Source organism: Chiloscyllium plagiosum, unplaced genomic scaffold (genome assembly GCF_037043375.1).
Source record: "Chiloscyllium plagiosum isolate Xiang-an unplaced genomic scaffold, Cpla_swu_hap1 HiC_scaffold_23, whole genome shotgun sequence".
NCBI classification, from domain to species: domain Eukaryota; kingdom Metazoa; phylum Chordata; class Chondrichthyes; order Orectolobiformes; family Hemiscylliidae; genus Chiloscyllium; species Chiloscyllium plagiosum.
Window position 1 is genome coordinate 55,208,763 of NW_028270161.1, and position 18,517 is coordinate 55,227,279.

General features: G+C 45.3%; 1 protein-coding gene across 1 annotated transcript in view; it reads right to left on the reverse strand.

The window, feature by feature from the left end:
• Positions 1–5,636: 5,636 nt before the first annotated feature.
• Positions 5,637–18,517, reverse strand: part of bcat1 (branched chain amino acid transaminase 1) — a 77,104-nt gene continuing 64,223 nt past the window's right edge. The window contains exons 10-11 of the mRNA XM_043713391.2: positions 17,462–17,536; positions 5,637–8,441 (exon numbers count right to left, since the gene is read on the reverse strand). Coding sequence (XP_043569326.1) covers positions 8,400–8,441; positions 17,462–17,536 — 117 coding nt within the window. The 3' untranslated portion in view covers positions 5,637–8,399. The remainder of the gene's footprint in view (positions 8,442–17,461; positions 17,537–18,517) is intronic.

Sequence of the window (18,517 nt, forward strand, 5' to 3'; positions counted from 1 at the left end):
CAAGTGATATGGCATCAGACGTGGATCTATTGGTCCGATAGGCAAATTGGAGTGAGTCAAGAGTCATGAGGAGGCTGGAGTTGATTAATGCCATGACCAGCCTTTCAAAGCACTTCATGACCACCGAAGTTAGAGCCACTGGGCGGTAGTCATTGAGACATGCTGCATGAGCCTTTTTAGGCACAGGGATGAAGTCCCTCTTGAAACAGCCGGGACAGTGGCCTGCTGCAGGGAGAGGTTGAAGCTGTTCAGGAAGACCTCTGCCAGTAGGTCCGCATGTGCTCTGAGCACACGGACTGGTACTCATTCTGGTCCCATCACTTTCCTTGGATTCACCCGAAGGAAAACTGGTCTGACCTCTGGTGCAGTGACTGTTGGGATAGGTTCATTGGAATAAGTGTTACCCCTCCGCTGAAATTCTGCTCAAAGAGAGCATAGAAAGTGTTGAGACAATCTGAAAGTGATGTGTCATCATGTGCTATCTTGCAGTGTCTCTTTTTAGAACCTGTGATGCCATTCAACCCTTGCCATAGTCGCCGGGTGTCTGTCTGGGTCTCTAGTTTGGATTGGTATTGGTCCTTGGCTGTCTTAATGGTCATACTTGGATTCCTTATATTTGAGTGGGTCTCCTGATTTGTTGGTAATAAACAGTGTTCTTTGTTAAGTCCAGAAACCCAGTGAGCATTTTCTTCCAGCCTGAGTTCATCAGTCAGGCAAATTGGGGACTTTGGGTATTTTGACTAAATCTTTTCACATTTGTAAGGAATCTGAGAATAGTGGGGCTTGATCTCCAGTGCACCAGCCCAGTAACATGACAAGATCTTTTTAAAATGTCTTACCTACTTGTGGGCATGGGTACTTCTGGCTGGGCCAGCATTTATTGCCCTGCCCTTGTTGCCCTTGAGAAAGTGGTGGTGAGCTTCCTTCTTGAACCACTGCAGTCCGTTGGTGTGGATAGACCCATAAGGAAGCAATGTATTTCCAAGTGGCTTGAAGGGGAACTTGCAGGTGGTGGTGTTCCCATGTATCTGCTGTCCTTGTCCTTCCAGATGGAAGTAATTTTGGGCTTGGAAAGAACTAAAGAACTTTGGTAAATTTCTACAGAGCAACACGTGCATGAAATGCACTGCTGCTACTGAGCATCAGTGGTGGAGGGAGTGAAAGTGGTGCCAATCAAATGGGCTGCCTTGTCCTGGATGGTGTCAAGCCTCTTAAGTATTTTTGAAGCTTCAAACACCCAGACAAGTGGGGAGTATTCCAATACATTCCTGTACCTTTTAGATGATAGATAAACTTTGGGGAGCTGAGAGGTGAGTTACTCAGAGCAGAATCATAGAATCCCGACAGTGTGAAAACAGGCCCTTCGGTCCAACAAGTCCATACCAACCCTCCGAAGAGTAATCCACCCATACCCATTCCCCTACATTTCCCCATGGCTCAAGCACCTAGTCTACACACCCCTGAACACTATGGGCAATTTAGCATGGCCAATTCACCTAACCTGCCCATCTTTGGATTGTGAAAGGAAACTGGAGCATGTGGAGGAAACACACACAGACACAGGGAGAATGCGCGAACTCCACAAAGTCACCCAAGGGTGGAATTGAACCCGGGTTCCTTGTGCTGTGAGGCAGCAGTGCTAACCACTGAGCCATCCCTCATAGCTCTGCTCTTGTTGTTTCAGTACTGATATGCCATCCTAGGATGTACCTCAGCAATTTTCCACATTGTTGGGTAGATGCCAGTATTGTAAATATACTGGAACTACTTGGCTATGGGAATGGCCAGTCCTGGAGGAGAAGTCTTCAGTACTATTGCTGGAATATTGTTATGACCTGTGCAGCATACAGAGCCTCCAACTGCTTTTTAATATTATGTAGATTGGCGGCAGCCTGTCTCCTGTGATGCTGAGGACCTCTGGAGGAGGCTGAGATGGATCAGCCATTCGCCATTTTTGGCTGAAGGTTGTGGTGAGTGTTTCAGTCTGGTCTTTTGCACTGATTTGCTTGACTCCCCCTAGATGAGAATGTGAGGGATGTTTAACCTTAATTCTAACTCTCCTCCTGTTGGTTATCTAACTGTCCAACATCATTCTTGGCTGGATGTGGCAGGACTGTGGAGCCTGGATCTGATTTGTTGCATGAGGTATTGTTTAGCTCTGTCTGTTGTATGCTGCTTGTGCTATTTGTTATGCAAGTGGCCTTGTGTTCTAACTTCACCAGGGTGACACCTCATTTAAAGCATGCCTGGTGCTAGATTGAGATCAAGTAAACTTTCCCCCCCCTTTTTATGATTCTCTCCCCAATTGCCACAGACCCAATCTAGCAGCTATTTCCTTCAGGACTCAGCCAGACCAGTAAGTAGTGGGGCAACTGAGGCACACATGGTGGTGGACATTGAAAACCCCCACATTCTGTGCCCTTGCCAACTTCAGTGATTCTTCCAAGTGGTGTTCAACACTTGGGGGTGAGGTGAAGGGGTCATGATAGTGACAGGCTGCTTTCTTGCTTATTTCTGACCTGATGCCATGTGTCTCTGATGCCTCAGTGGTTAACACTGTTGTCTCACAGTACCATGGACCCAGGTTCAATTCCACCCTTAGGTGACTGTCTGTGTAGAGTTTGCACATTCTCCCTGTGTCTGCGCGAGTTTCCTCCAACTGCTCTGCTTTCCTCCCACAGTGCAAAGATGTGCAGGTTAGATGGATCGGCCATGCTAAATTGGCCAATGTGCAGGATAGGTGTATTAGCCATGGGAAATGCAGTGCTGTAGGATAGGGGGATTGAGTCTGGGTAGAATGTTTTTTGGAGGGTCAGCGTGAATGTGATGGCTGAATGGCTTACTTCCTCATTGTAGGGTTTCTATGACTTCATGCGATCCAGAGTCATTGCTGAGAACTACCAGGGGATCTCCCTCCTGATTGGATACTAGCATGCCACCACATCCCCTGGTCTGTCCTGCGAGTGGAACAGCATCTTGCCAGGGATGATGATGCCCGCATTTGGGATGGCATTTGTAAAGCTAAGATTCCTTGGGTAGGACTAAGTTGTTGCAAGACTGCTTTGTGAGACAGCTCTCCCGATTTTGGGTCAGATGTTAATAAGGAGGGCTTTGAAGCATCCACAGGGCTGGTTCGAGATGGTCATTGCCTTGGCCAATACCAATTGGTCCATTAGGCTTTGTAACTGGTGAATATAACAGACAGCAGTTACATCTACATTGCACAGGGGTGGAGTCACATCTAGGCCACACAGGTAAGACATTAATGAACCAGGTGGGTTTTTTTCTGAACAATCCACACTAGTTTCATCAGAGTTAATTCCAGGTATTTATTGAATTCAAATTTCACCAGTCATTACGGTAGGATTTGGAACTGTAACGTTACCAACACACTCGTCCTGTGAAGTATAGAAGACCGCAGCACACTCCTGACTTGTGCCTTGAAGATGATGAGAAGATCTTGAGGAATCCAACACAAATTCCCAGATTCTCAGTGGCGACATGGAGCTGCTGGAACTTTGTGAAATTCCATCTGGTTCATGAATTTCTGTCAGGAGACACATCTGTTGGCCTAACCCATCTGCCTTACACGTGACTCCAGACCTGCAGTAACGTGATTCATTCCTACATGCCCTCTGAAATGGCCAAAGTTGCCACTGAGTGGTTTCAAACACCAACAGAAGAGGCAAATAATCAGTAGCAGTGACTTGCTTACTGACGTTCAGTTTGGATCCTGCCAGGGTCACTCAAGGCCTCATTACAGCCTTAATTCAAACTAAGGGAACATTTCTATGGCATGTGGCCAGGAAAGGCAGGTTTAGAGGCTTTTGATGTGGGTGGTGACACAAGCAGTTAGAGGGCAATAGCTCGGGTCAGGGCTCTTTCCTCTTCCGTGCTTGTTAGGGAGATACCAAATTTTCTTTCTTTACAGTTGCGTTCAATTCTGCTCGCCGCATTACAGGGAGGATATGGAGGCTTTGGAGAGTGTACTGAAGAAGTTTATCAGGATACTGCCGGGATTAGAGAACATGGGCTAAAAGGATAGGCTAGATAAACTCAAGTTGTTTTCTCTGGAGTGGAGGAGGCTGAGGGGAGACCTTACAGAAGTTTAAAAAGTTATGAGAGGCACAGATAGGGTTGACAGTCAGAATCTTTTCCCCTAAATTGTAATGTCTAATACGAGAGGGCATGTATTGAAGGTGAGGGGGGGAAAGTTCAAAGTAGAGGTGAGGGGCAGGTTTTTACACAGAGGGTTGTAGGTGCCTAGAACACGCTACCAGGAGTGGTGGTAGAGGCAGATATGATAGGGGCATTTAAAGGGCTTTTAGATAGGAACATGAATAAGCAAGGAATGGAGGGTTACAGACCAAGGGCAGACAGAGGGATTAGTTTAGTTTGGTGTCATGTCCAACACAACACTGTGGACCAACGGGCCTATTCCTGTGCTGTACTGTTTGATGTTCTATGTGGGAATTCTCCTGCATAAAACCCACTCTGTAGTCGACAAAACTGTGGATGCAAGTTAAGGTCAGCACAAACCATGAAAAGGGGTCAAAAATGATTTACAGGGATGTTGCCAGGGTTGGAGGGTTTGAGCTATAGGGAGAGGCTCAATAGGCTGGGTCTGTTTTCCCTGGAGCTGAGGGGGTGACCTTATGGAGGTTGATCAAATGGGAAAGGATAGGTTGAATAGTTAGGAATTTTTTCCCCCAAGGTAGGGGAGTCCAAAACTAGAGGGCATAGGTTTAAGGTGGGAGGGAAATAATTTAAAAGGGACCTAAGAGGCAACATTTTCACTCAGAGGATGGTACCTGTATGGAATGAGTTGCCAGAGGAAGTGGTGGAGGCTGGTACAACTACAGCATTTAAAAGGCATTTGGATGGGTTTAGAGGGATATGGGCCAAATGCTGAAAAATGTGACTAGATTAATTTAGGATATCTGGTCAGCACGGAGGAGTTGGACCGAAGGATCTATTTCCGTGCTGTACATCTCTATGACATTTTACCCCATACTGCACTGACAGTTTTCTTCTGTCCCACTTGTGCACACTGCGCATGAAAAATACTTGCATTTGTGTGACACCTTTCACAGCCTCAGGAAATAGCATAATTTTTACACTTATGAAGAATGGCCACCGTTGTAGTGCAAAAAATGTACCACCCAATCTGTGCACACTAAGCTTCCGCAGACAGCAATGTGATAATGTGATAGTCCATTGACTGAGGAGTAAATATTGGTCACAACACTGGATTGAACTCTCCTATGAAGTAATGTCACAAAATCTTTGAATCGACCTGCTGGGAGGGGTGGGGGTGGAGGGGTGCCTCTGTGTGATGTCTCACCTGAAGAGTGATACCTCCACTGGTGCTGAACTCCCTTTACCCTGCACTGGAATATCAGCCTGGATTGGGGTTCAACTATGTCCAGTGAGAACTGAACCAGTATCCTTCAGATGGGCAAATAATCACAACTTATAAAGCAAAAGGAAGCTGCTAGACCTGCATAACCATTAACAATGCCCATTTATGGGTGACAAAGATGCTATTCGTTGCTTTTATGGAAACCAGAATTGAGTTTTAATGAGACTCAAGTGGACACCCTGAATATTGAAGATGGAACAAAGAGAAAAAAGGATTCCACAACAAAACATTTTATTGAGCACCTATCTTCTGTCGTCATACATATAATCAATAGTACAACCTGCACATGAATATTACACCATTACAGTGTGAAATATTTTTGTTGCATAATTAGAAGGCAGAAACTGCAAGGGCATAATGCCTGGACAATGATTTGTTAGATATAAGTGCAGTCCCAGATGACAATCCCCCTTCTTTGTTATGTGTGGCCTCTTTATTTTGTATACAGTAGCGCCTTTGAGATATTCTGAGCAGGCTTCATGTTACCTTCATGATCGTCGTGTCAGTTCAGTCCCAGATAGTAGTGAGAGTCAGGGGGCAGAGCCTGCATTGACCCAACAGCCCAACCTGCCTCACAGTCAATGAAGTGCAGTCACATGTGAAATGCGAGAAGCAAGCAGTCAATGTGTGCACAGCAAGATCCCACAAACAGCAGTGTGAGAAATGGCCGCACCAACTGTTTTAGTGACGTTGGTTAAAGGGGGTATCCTGTTGGCCAGTTCACCTCTGCACTCTTTTAAATAACAGCTTGAGATGTTTTACCTTTGGCACTGGGGGAAGATGGAGTTTCAGCTTGGAACCTTGCTCGGAAAGAGAGAACCTCTGACAGTGCAGCATTCCTGCCGTAACTCCAATGCTGGGAACCCTTCACCCTGTATGACCAAAGTTTTGACATAGCCTTGCAATTCCTACCTATATATGCATATATAATACACACACACATAAGCAGATAAATATGTATGTACAGAACATTGTAAATAACCCTGTGATCTCTGAGGTAAAGTTCAAGCTCCCTGATGACACTGTACTTTGTTAATATTTTAGTCTTGTAATCTCGGAATATTTTTCAGAGCAGAGAGAGATCAGCACCATCGCCCACACCAGTTAAACTGAAGGTATAAAAGGTTACGGTTCCATTTACATCATATGGATAAACCAAGTGTAACAGTTACAATAACAGGCAAGCAATCCTGTGGCAATACCACAGCAGTACAGACAAAATTCATTTCAATAAAATCCGTAGGCTAATGCCAAGAAATAACATCGCTGAGGCAAACTGAGTGCAAGTGACTCCCGCATCCTCTTTGGGGACTAAGATGGTAATGTCACTAGGATAGTAATCCAGAAGCTCAAGCTCTGGGAACACGGTTCATATCCCACTATTAAGTTAAAAATCACACAACACCGGGTTATAGTCCAACAGGTTTAATTGGAAGCACTAGCTTTCGGAGCGCCAGCTCCTGTTGGACTATAACCTGGTGTTGTGTGATTTTTAACTTTGTACACCCCAGTCCAAAACCAGCATCCCCAAATCATATCCCACTATGGCAGCTGGTGGGATACAAATTTAACTGATTAATAAATCGGAATTGAAAGCTACTGTCAATTGTGGTCACTGTTATTGTTTGTCATTAAATAAAACCCCATCTGGTTCACTAGTGTCCTTTGGGAAAGGAATTCTGCAGCCCTTACCTCCTCTGACCTACATGTGACTGCATCAGCTCACTAACACCAGTCACTATCACCTTCCCAGGGGCAATTAGGGATAGGCACCAACTAAGGATGGGGCTCATTGTCATTGAAGAACATAAAGAGGAGACCATTCGATCCTTTGAGCCTGTTCTATCAATCAGTTAGATTATGTAATGAGTTAGATTTGTATCACAGCTCTGTTTGACTGCCTTAGTTCCATATTCCTTAATAAACCTCCCAAATTAAAATTTACTCGAGTTGCGCCCTGACCTGATTGAAACCATTTGCGACTCCAATCTCACATTTTCAAATCTCACACTTGGACCTTTCAAATTGCATTTTATTTCCAGGGTAACAAAGCACCAGGAATAAGTACAGACCCTGGTGTTACCTAACCTTCAAGAACAAATGTAGAAGAATTCATTTATATGTTACCTTTCAAAACTCAATGGGACAGTAAATATTATACCACGATATCGTAGATAATAAGGTGTCAGGGATATATTAAAGGCTTATTGTCTGAGCTCTGAGGCTGGCTTACAGCTTTGCAATTCACTCAGAGGAATCTTTATTTGGCATTTTCAACCCTTACAACTACGCAGTTACAATTCTAGTTTCGGATCACTGCTTGTGTGTCACTATTACTGATACAATATGATTCAAAGACATTTAGGATTCCATGAGCATAAAATATAATGTGATGTTGACCCCAATTCCAGACATTAATCTATTTTAGTTTGGTTGGGAAAATTAGCTCCCATTTTGTACGGTTCACTAGCCTAACAGCAGCTCATCAATGAGGGCTCATGTACAAATTCCGTTCTTGCTCGGTTGCTGACCGCATGTGAAACACACTGAATCAACAGGCCCTGACATCCTGGCCAGAGGGTAATCTAGTCATATGTCACGGCTGACAAAATGTCTGTAACACTGCGAGTCAACATCACACAGGGTTGCTGCAAAACCCGAGAGAGACCTGTGAATAGGACCTGCACTGAAGCCTATCAAACAAAGCTCAATTAGAAAGTGAGAAAACACTGCAGTGCCTGACACTCGATTGCTGGTTTGACTTTGGTCCTCTAGTGAACAGAGAGTGCTACGATACACACAATTATAATTCCTGTCTGTATTACAAAATGTTTTGTGCTTTACTTTGGTGTGAACAGCAGTCAGGAACCTTCATCAGATGTTCACAGCCAACGGACTGCAGCTTGTGTTGTTCTGACATTTAGCCCACCTGCTGCTCAGCTCTTCACCCAATCTGCTTTCAATTACACTCTGACATTTAGACCACCAGCAATGTCCAGTCACTCTTCATTTTTCCGTACTGTCAAAGATATTGGAATTGTTAGCATACGGCAGGAATTAGCATGCTCACACATGAATCATGCACACAGATTTCCAAAAGAGGGAAACACATCACAATTATCTGCACATTACCTCTCCGCGATTCTTTTATGTGTTACAAGCATTTATTTTCCTATCTTGTGGTAATAGACTTAGATTAGAATTGGACTTCAAAACAGGCATTGTCATAGGAAAATACGACCAGTGGAGCTTATGAGTTGCAGGGTATTCCGATGGATGCAGACACCTTTGCCAGTCCAACTGAGCTTGGGGATCACCACTTGAGTCTAAGCAATTGCATAGCCTCACTCAGGACATATCCTGAGCAGGGGGACTCTAAGTCAGCCCACAGCAAAACCCCCAAGGCAAAGCCAAGCCTTGGCCAAACAGTTAACATTTTCTCAAGGATCAGGGCTGACAAGCCGTTGTGATTGCTGCCAGTATGCAGACTTGAGATAGCAAAAGAATTCCATTAGGGCTGAATTGAGTTAAGAGAACTTATAAGCTGATATTCAGGAGAGTATGCAGTCTGGACAGTCCACTTATATCTGGATTGGAACAGCTAAATTGCTTAGCAACATCCAAATCAGAATCAAACAAAATAAACATCTGGTTAAATGGTCACCTGGTTCTATTGGAAATTGTTACCAGCACAGCCCTGTCAGTGATTGCAGAACCAGTCTTTAGCAAAATTCACGCTGGACTCCAACCCTTAAGTTTGCATAAGACCTTGGACAGGCTGAGAACTGGTTATGGGGACTCTTAACAGATTATGACCATAGGATATAGGAGCAGAAATTAGGCCATTCAGCCCACTGAGTCTGCTCCACAGTTCAATCATGGCTGATAGGTTTCTCAACCGCTTTCTCCCTGTAACCCTTGATCCCTTTGACAATCAAGAACCTCTGTCTTAAATATTGTCAATGACCTGGCCTCCACAGCCTTCTGTGGCAATGAATTCCATAGATCCACCACTCTCTGGCTAAAGATGTATCTAACTTATTTCTGTTCTCAAAGAGTCTTCCCTTTACTCTAAGGCTGTGCCCTCAGGTCCTAGTCTCTCCTGCCAATGGAAACATCTTCCCAACATTCACTCTGTCCAGGCTGTTCAGTATTCTGTAAGTTTCAATCAGATCCCGCTCATCCTTCTAAACTCCATCAAGTATAAGCCTAAAGTCCTCAAACATTCCTCATGTGTTAAGCTTTTCATTCTGGAGACCATTTTCGTGACTTTCCTCTGAACCCGCTCCAGGGCCAGTACATCCTTCCTGAGATATGGGGCCCAAAACTGCACACAATTCTCCAAATGTGGTCTGACCAGAGCCTTATAGAGTCTGAAGTACATCCCTGCTTTTAGATTCAAGTCCTCTCAAAATAAATGCCTGCATTTGCCTTCCTAACTACTGACTCACTCTGCAAGTTTACCTTGAGAAAATCCAGGACTAGAACTCCCAAGTTTCTTTGCACTTCAGACTTCTGAATTTTCTCCCCATTTCAAAAATGGTCCATGCCTCTATTCTTTCCACCAAGTGCATGACCTCACAATTTCCCACATTGTACTCAATCTACCACTTCTTTGCCTACTCTCCTGACCTGTCCAAATCTTTCTCCAGTCTTCCTGTCTCCTCAATGCTACCTGTCCCTCCACCTATCTTTGTACTGTCTGCAAAAGTACTCAGAATGCCCTCAGGAGAAAGTGAGGACTGCATGTGCTGAAGATCAGAATCGAGAGTGTGGTGCTGGAAAAGCACAGCAGATCAGGCAGCATCTGAGGAGGAGAGTCGATGTTTCGGGCATAAGCCCTTCATCAGGAATTCTTAGCACCTGGCCTCTAACACCGTCGGCCCTTATCTTGCTCAGCAGTCTCCTGTGCGGCACCTTGTCAAAGGCCTTCTTGACGTCCAGGTAGATAACATCCATTGGCTCTCCTTGATCTAACCTGGTCATTACTTCCTCAAAGAATTCTAGCAGATTTGTCAAGCATGATCTCCCTTTGATGAAACCATGCTTACTTTGCCCTATTTTACCATACTTATCCAATTGTTCAGAAATCTCATCCTTCACAATGGATTCCAGGACTTATAGAGTCATAGAGATGTACAGCATGGAAACAGACCCTTTCGGTCCAATCCGTCCATGCCGACCAGATATCGCAACCCAATTTAGTCCCACCTGCCAGCACACGGCCCATATCCCTCCAAACCCTTCCTATTCATATACCCATCCAAATGCCTTTTAAATGCTGCAATTGTACCAGCCTCCACCATTTCCTCTGGCAGTTCATTCCATACACGTACCACCCTCTGTGTGAAAACGTTGCCCCTTAGGTCTCTTTAATATCTTTCCCCTCTCACCCTAAACCTATGCCCTTTAGTTCTGGACTATCCCACTCCAGGGAAAAGACTTTATCTATTTATCCTATCCATGTCGCTCATAATTTTGTAAGCTTCTATAAGATCACCGTTCAGTCTCCGCGCTCCAGGGAAAACAGCTCCAGTCTGTTCAGCCTCTCCCTGTAGCTCAGATCCTCCAACCCTGGCAACATCCTTGTAAATCTTTTCTGAACCCTTTCAAGTTTCAAGTTTCACAACATCTTTCCGATAGGAAGGAGACCAGAATTGCACGCAATATTCCAACAATGGCCTAACCAATGTCCTGTCCAGCCGCAACATGACCTCCCAACACCTGTACTCAAAATTCTGACCAATAAAGCGGCACGGTGGCACAGTGGTTAGCACTGCTGCCTCACAGCGCCAGAGACCCGGGTTCAATTCCCGCCTCAGGCGACTGACTGTGTGGAGTTTGCACGTTCTCCCCGTGTCTGCGTGGGTTTCCTCTGGGTGCTCCGGTTTCCTCCCACCATCCAAAGATGTGCAGGGTCAGGTGAATTAGCCATACTAAATTGCCCGTGGTGTTAGGTAAGGGGTAAATGTAGGGGTATGGGTGGGTTTCACTTCGGCGGGTCGGTGTGGACTTGTTGGGCCGAAGGGCCTGTTTCCACACTGTAATCTAATCTAATCTAATCATAAAGGAAAGCATATCAAACACCTTCTTCACTGTCCTATCTACCTGTGACTCCACTTTCAAGGAGCTATGAACCTGCATGCCAATACTCCTCAGGACCTTACCATTGAGTGTATAATCATACCCACGATTGAGGTTAGGCTGATCAGTCTGTAATTTTACATCTTTTGTCTTACCCCTTTTTGAAACAGGGGTGTCATGTTAGTGATTTTCCAGTCCTCTGGGACTTTGCCTGAATCTAGTAATTCCTGAAAGATCTCAACTAATTAACCTCCATTACCTCTCTTCAGCTATCTCCCTAGAACTCTGTGGTGTAGTCCATCTGGTCCAGGTAGTCATCATACTCAACTCTGCTGCGTACAACTTCGGTTCTGGTCTCTTAGGAGAAACAGCTAGTTCAGTTACCACTGATTGTAGTAAAAGGCTTGGACCCAAGCTTGATGAGCGGAACTGGTTGAGGAAGATTCAACTTGATTAGATTTCCTACGGTGTGGAAACAGGCCCTTCGGCCCAACCTGTCCACACCGACGAGCAACCCACCCAGACCCATTTCCCTCTGACTAATGCCCCTAACACTAATTTAGCGTGCACATTTTTGGACTGTGGGAGGAAACCGGAGTACCTAGAGGACGCTCACGCAGACACGGGGAGAATGTGCAAACTCCACACAGTCAGTCACCTGAGGCTGGAATTGAACCTGAGACCCTAGTGCTGTGAGGCAGCAGTGCTAACCACTCTGCCACCGTGTTGGCGTAACCCTTTGTAATTAAAAAATGGCTACCTGAGAAGTTCTAATTAAATACCTGGATGTTTCTCAGGAAGGTCTGGGGAGTATCAAAGGTGCCCCGGCTCCCATGTCTGTACCAGAACTTAGGTCCTTCCTTGGGTTGGTGAATTATTATGGAAAATTCATAAATACCTTGGCATCCTTCCATCTGCTATTGAAAAAGGGTCAGCCTTGGAAATGGTCTTGTAGCAGAGATATAGCTTCTATGGAAATGAAGCAGCCCTTGCCATTTACGTTACTGGCCCACCACGATCCCAAGCAAGATGTGGTGCTGACACATGATGCCCCCCTGCACAGTATAGGGGGTAGTGTTGGCTCATCGGTGGCCTAATGGAGAGAAACCCTTGATATGCTTCCCGGACTTCGGCTCTTGCCGAATGATGATATACCCAGACAGAGAAGGAAGGTTTGGCAATCATCTTTGGTGCGAGAAAGTTCCACCAATTTCTTTACGGATATAAGTTTGTAATAGTTACAGACCATAACCCCCTGCTAGGGGTACTAAAGGGACAGGCCCTTAGCTTCAGGTGGAATTCAGGATTGGGCTCTCACTCTGAGTGAGTACAATTACAAGTTGGAATGCTGTCCAGGAGGCCTAATGGCAAATCTGATGCCTTGAGCTGCCTCCCACTGGTAGATATTCCACCAGTGATGCTGCTACTGAAAGAGTCCATTCTGGTTTTAAACTTTCTGGACACCCTTCCAGTCACCGCGGACAATATCGGACCATTGATGCAAAAAGACCACATTCTGGCTGGTGGTGATGGGGGCAATCCAAAAGGGCCATCACAACACAATTGAAATCTTTCTGGGCCAGATGAGACCAGATCGCCGTAGAGGATGGCATACTATTATAGGGAGCAAGAGTGATTGTCCTGAGCAAAGGTCACCGCCAGATGTGGGTTGAACAACACCAGGATCACCCAGGGGCTTCCAAAATGAAGATATCGGTGAGAAGTTATGTCTAGTGGCCAGGATTGGATGCCAACATAGTCACGTTGGTGGGGCAGAGACCAGAGTACCAACATGGACAAAGATTAGCAGCTCCCCCCACATTCATGGGAATGGCCAGGTAAACTCTGGACTCCGTTACACATTGACTACACCAGTCCATTCATGGGCTCAACTCTGAAGTCATGCGGACTTCATTCAAAGTGGTTGGATGTGCACAGAGTTCAATCATCAAACATGGGAATGGCATTTGAAAAGTTGTGCGCATCATTTGCAATACATGGACTCACGGAGGTGTTAGTCACAGGCATTAGCCCATCATTTATCAACAGGGAGTTTGAGTATTGCCTAAAGTTGAACGGCATTCAGCATGTGAGGACAGATCCAGACCATTCATCATCCAATGGTCTGGTGGAAACAGCAGTCCAAACCTTGAAGCCAGGCTTAAAGTCAACAGTCAATAGCTTCACTACCAAACTGTCCTGGTTCCTGTTTGATTATAGGACTACGCCTCCCAAAACTACAGGGATAGCTCCAGTAGAGTTGCCAATGGCAAGAAGACTACGCACCAGGCTAAATCTGATCTTCCCGGACTTTGGGGGTGGGGGGGGGGGGGGGGAGGGGTTGGTGGTGAGACAGCATCACAAATGCCAATGCCAGGCACTAAGCGGAAGAGACAGTTTACTTCAGGAGATGAAGTTCTGTGCAGAAACCACGGAAACAGCCCTGCGTGGGTAAGAGGCAAGGTCAGGTCCTGTGATAGACAAAATTTGCGTTGGGGAGGTGGTCCTGAACAAGCAAGTGGACCACATAAAAGGCACAATCTTGCAAACGGGGCAACAGCAAATCATACCCAGCCTCTCAGAATGTCTGGCAAGCCTGTCAGAACCCCTGGGTTCTACCCTTCTGCCTCGCATCAAAGAAACCTCTCAGGATAAGAGGAACATGGCAGGTGAGGTATTCCCAACGGTGCTACCATCTGAAGATGAATTCTGGCATAGACGCTCAGGGTGCAAGAGGTGGGCTACGGTTTGGTACACACCACGAGTATCTGAGGCAGAGTCAGAGCAACCAGACGTGACACAAAAATGTCCCAGGGGAAGCTACAGGAAAAAAGAATGGTCCTATGTCCCAGGTTTTAGAGAGAGAGAGAGATGTAGTGATTGTAATGAGATCAGCCAGCTGGACCTCATAGAGTATGAGTTCCTGGATTGGGGCTGTTAACCTGGTTCAATCAGGGAGCCCTGGCTGACAGATATAAACAGGAGTGTCGGGGGTTTTGGTATTGCTGCCCTTTCCCCTGTATATTATGTTTTGTTTGTGAAATGTTGTTTTCTGCTTATTGTCAACTGTATTTTGTACTGTTTAATACAATTTAAAAAAAAACAGAATTGTGTCAGACATCCTGTTCACTGAGAGCTGGCTCCTCCTGTAGGAGGGATATTGTGAAACTTGAAAGGGTTCAGAAAAGATTTAACATGGATGTTGCCAGGGTTAGAGGGTTTGAGCCATAGGGAGAGGCTGAATAGGCTGGGGCTGCTTTCTTTGGTGCGTCGGAGTCTGAGGGGTGACCTCATCGTGATTTATAAAATCATGACAGGCATGGATAGGATAAACAAAGTCTTTTCCCTGGGGCGAGGAAGTCCAGAACTAGACAGCATAGGTTTAGGGTGAGAGGGGAAAGATGTAAAAGGGACCTTTCAGGCAACATTTTCACACAGGGAGTGGAGCGTGTATGGAATGAGCTGCCAGAGGAAGTGGTGGAGGCTGGTACAATTACAACATTTGAAAGGCATCTGGATGGGTATATGAATAGGAAGGGTTTAGAGGGATATGGGCCAGGTGCTGTAAAATGGGACTAGATTAATTTAGGATACCCGGTCAGGATGCTATGAGTTGTACTGAAGGGTCTGTTTCCGTGCTGTACATGTCTTAGACTCTATAAGCTGGATCAGTGTCATGTACTATGCACATGTAAATAAAGGGTAACTTGGTGACGGGAAACTTGGTGACAGGATACTGGCCTTTGTGGTGTTATTTCAGACAGGATGTCTCCTCTTGTAGATGAATCTCAAACTAAGAGGCACAGTTTCAGAGAAAAGAATCTCAGAGATAAGGAGGGATGTGTCTTCTCCTGGTGGGTTATTAATCTTTAGATCTCTCCCAAAACAGACAGCAATGGAAAGCATTGAGTCAATGACTTTTTGGCCAAAGGCTGACTTAGACAGATCTGTGCTCTATAACAGAGTCCATGGTTATGGTGGGCAGCTAGAAAAGTAGGGAGTTGAAGCCACGATTAGATCAGCCATGATCCTCTAGACTAGTGGATCTGGTGAAGGGAACCAATGATCTTCCTTTTGTCTATGTTCTCACAGAGCATAGCACTATTGGAGGAGACAATTTTTGGATAAGATATTAAATGATGAAACTTCATGGAGTCAGGCCTCATGGGATCTCATGTCACTTCTTAAACAGCAGAAGATTTCTTCCAGTGCTGTGGCTAATGTTCTCAATGAGCAGAACTTCAAATAATCATTCATTTCTTTGCTGCCCGTGGGAATGGAGATATTGGGTGGTGAATTTCCTACATTATAACAGTGACTACACATCAAAAGTGATTCACTGGACATAAATCACCTTGGGACATCTTGATCATAAAGATATTACGTAAATATAAATAAAGGAAAAGGCAATGCAGAAAATCCACTAAAAACACTATTACAGCACAATACTGACTCCAGTTCAGAGTGTCAGACACTGAGCTGGGATCAGGGCATGACACCTAGTGGGGACAATTTTCTCAAAGTTCTTCATTTCCAACATGGGAAATAATTCTGCTTTCCCATTCACATTTCCGCCAGACCCATCTTCACCCATCTCCCTTTGCCTTGCCCCATAACCCATCTCCCTTTGCCTTGCCCCATAACCCACCTCCCTTTGCCTTGCCCCATAACCCATCTCCCATCACCTTGCAACGCTATTCCATTGGTTATTTTATCTCTACAGCCTTCCAACCAAATCACAAACCCTCCTTCCTGCTCTTCCCACCTCTTCTCCTCATGTTCCATCTTGAAGGTTTTTTTCCAATTCTGACAAAAGTTGCAGACTGAAACATTCATCCTATTGTCACTTGACTTGCCAAATATATCCGGCACTTCCAAAGATGAAGAAAGTGCAATATTAAGTTGGTTATGCTGAACCTTAATAATACATGGATTAGATCTCAGTGCAGCAGCGACTTCCCACTTCCTGGTAATGCTCAGCTCCACTAACTGGGTTCTGAACTCACCACCAGTCCAATTGCATTCAACAACACTGTAGGTGTCCATACACCCTCATACACTATAGCAGTTCAAAATGATAGCTCACCACCACTACCTAAATTCTGGCCCAGTCAGCCACATCTCACATGCCACAATCGAATTTTAAAACTCGTGGTGCAGTGTAGGGGCAGGACCCGGAAAGTACCCAGGCATTGGGACTCCTGACCCCAAACTGAGATCAAGCCCTTTTTGGCCATCCTACTGCGTCCTTCTTATTTTAAACACCAGGTCACCCCAATAAACGCAATGGAGTACAGATATTCAAGCAACAAGACGAAGAAAGAGAAACAGAACTGTAGATGCGGAATAACAGAAATTGCTGGAGAAACCCAGCATCTGTGCAGAGTTAACGCCTTGTGTTCAGTGACTCTTCTTCAGAAGAAGTGAAGATGAAGAGATAAACATTCATTGCTTGGATATTAATTCTTCAATACTCCATATATTGCAGCAATAAAAAAATCATTGATGCAATTGGGGAGATGACAGCCTAATGGTATTATGACTAGACTATTAATCTAGAAACCTACGTAATGCTCTAAAGACCCAGGTTCAAACCCCATCAACGCAGAATTCAATTTTAAAAATAACTGGAATTATGAATTTAATAATGACCATGAATCCATTGTCAATTGTTGGGGAAAAACCCATCTGGTTCACTAGTACCCTTTAGGGAAGGAATCTGTCATCTTTATCTAGTCTGGCCTACATTTGACTCCAGTCCCACAGCAATATCGTTCACTCTGAAATTACCCTCTAGGCAATGAAAGCTGTCCTCTTAAGTGTCCCCTTCATCCCGTGAATGAACTTAAAAAGACAATACTGGCCTCTAGCTACATACCTGTGAGGTTTCACTGCCATGTCACTGGTGTTAGTCATGGCCATCATGTGACCTGGGAAGTGATGCTACACACTCACCTGTATGTCAGCAAGGTTGTCAAAGAGTTGAGCTGCTAACGTTGGCCCATTTTCCATTGTTGGAATATGCAGGTTCTGGAAAAACAGAGAAAACAAAGTGCAAAGCTGTAACAGTGTCATTGCCATCTGTGCCAATCCTAGACAGCCATTTAATATCAGAGGTTGGGGGAGGCGGGGAAGAAACGTTTCTATCCACTCATCCTTCACTGAATTCTCCCAATGCAACGAGTCAGATGAGTTACGGGTAGAAGTGAAAGTATGAACTAGGAAGGATCTTCTAATAATGCCAGGAGGGTCTGGGATGGGGGGTTTGACTGTGCCAAATTTACAACTGACCAAATACAACAATTGTCACTTTCACACCTCACATTGTTACATCTGTCAGCAATGGCTCAAAAGAGTGAATCACGGTGAATGAGTGAGAGTGAATGAGGGAGTGAGTGAGGCTGACAAGTGAGTGAGGCAGTGGGCGGCACGGTGGCACAGTGGTTAGCACTGCTGCCTCACAATGCCAGAGACCCGGGTTAAATTCCCACCTCAGGCGACTGTGTGGAGTTTGCACACTCTCCCTGTGTCTGCGTGGGTTTGCTCCGGTTTCCTCCCACAGTCTAAAAATGCACAGGTTAGGTGAATTGGCCATGCCTAAATTGCCTGTAGTGTTAGGGGCCAGAGGAGTGGGTCTGGGTGGGTCGGTGTGGACTTGTTGGGCCGAAGGGCCTGTTTCCACACTGTAAGTAATCTACAATGTGGCTAAAAGATACTGCCATTTTGTTTGGCACTCCATCTCGGAATGGGAAGAACTAATGGCCAGAAACGGAAAAACAGGAGATGTAAGCCATTCGGCCCTTTGAGGCTGCTCAGCCATTCATTATGATCATGGCTTTCTCCTCATACACATTGATCTCCTTAGCCACCAAGAACTAACTCCCCCTTGAAAACATTCAATGTTTTGGCCTCAACCGCTTTCCAATGATCAAAGCTTCTTCTGCCAGATGGTCTTGGGAGGATAAGAGATGCCAAGCAAGAGTTTCTGTCTCCGATCCCGTGCTCTGACAG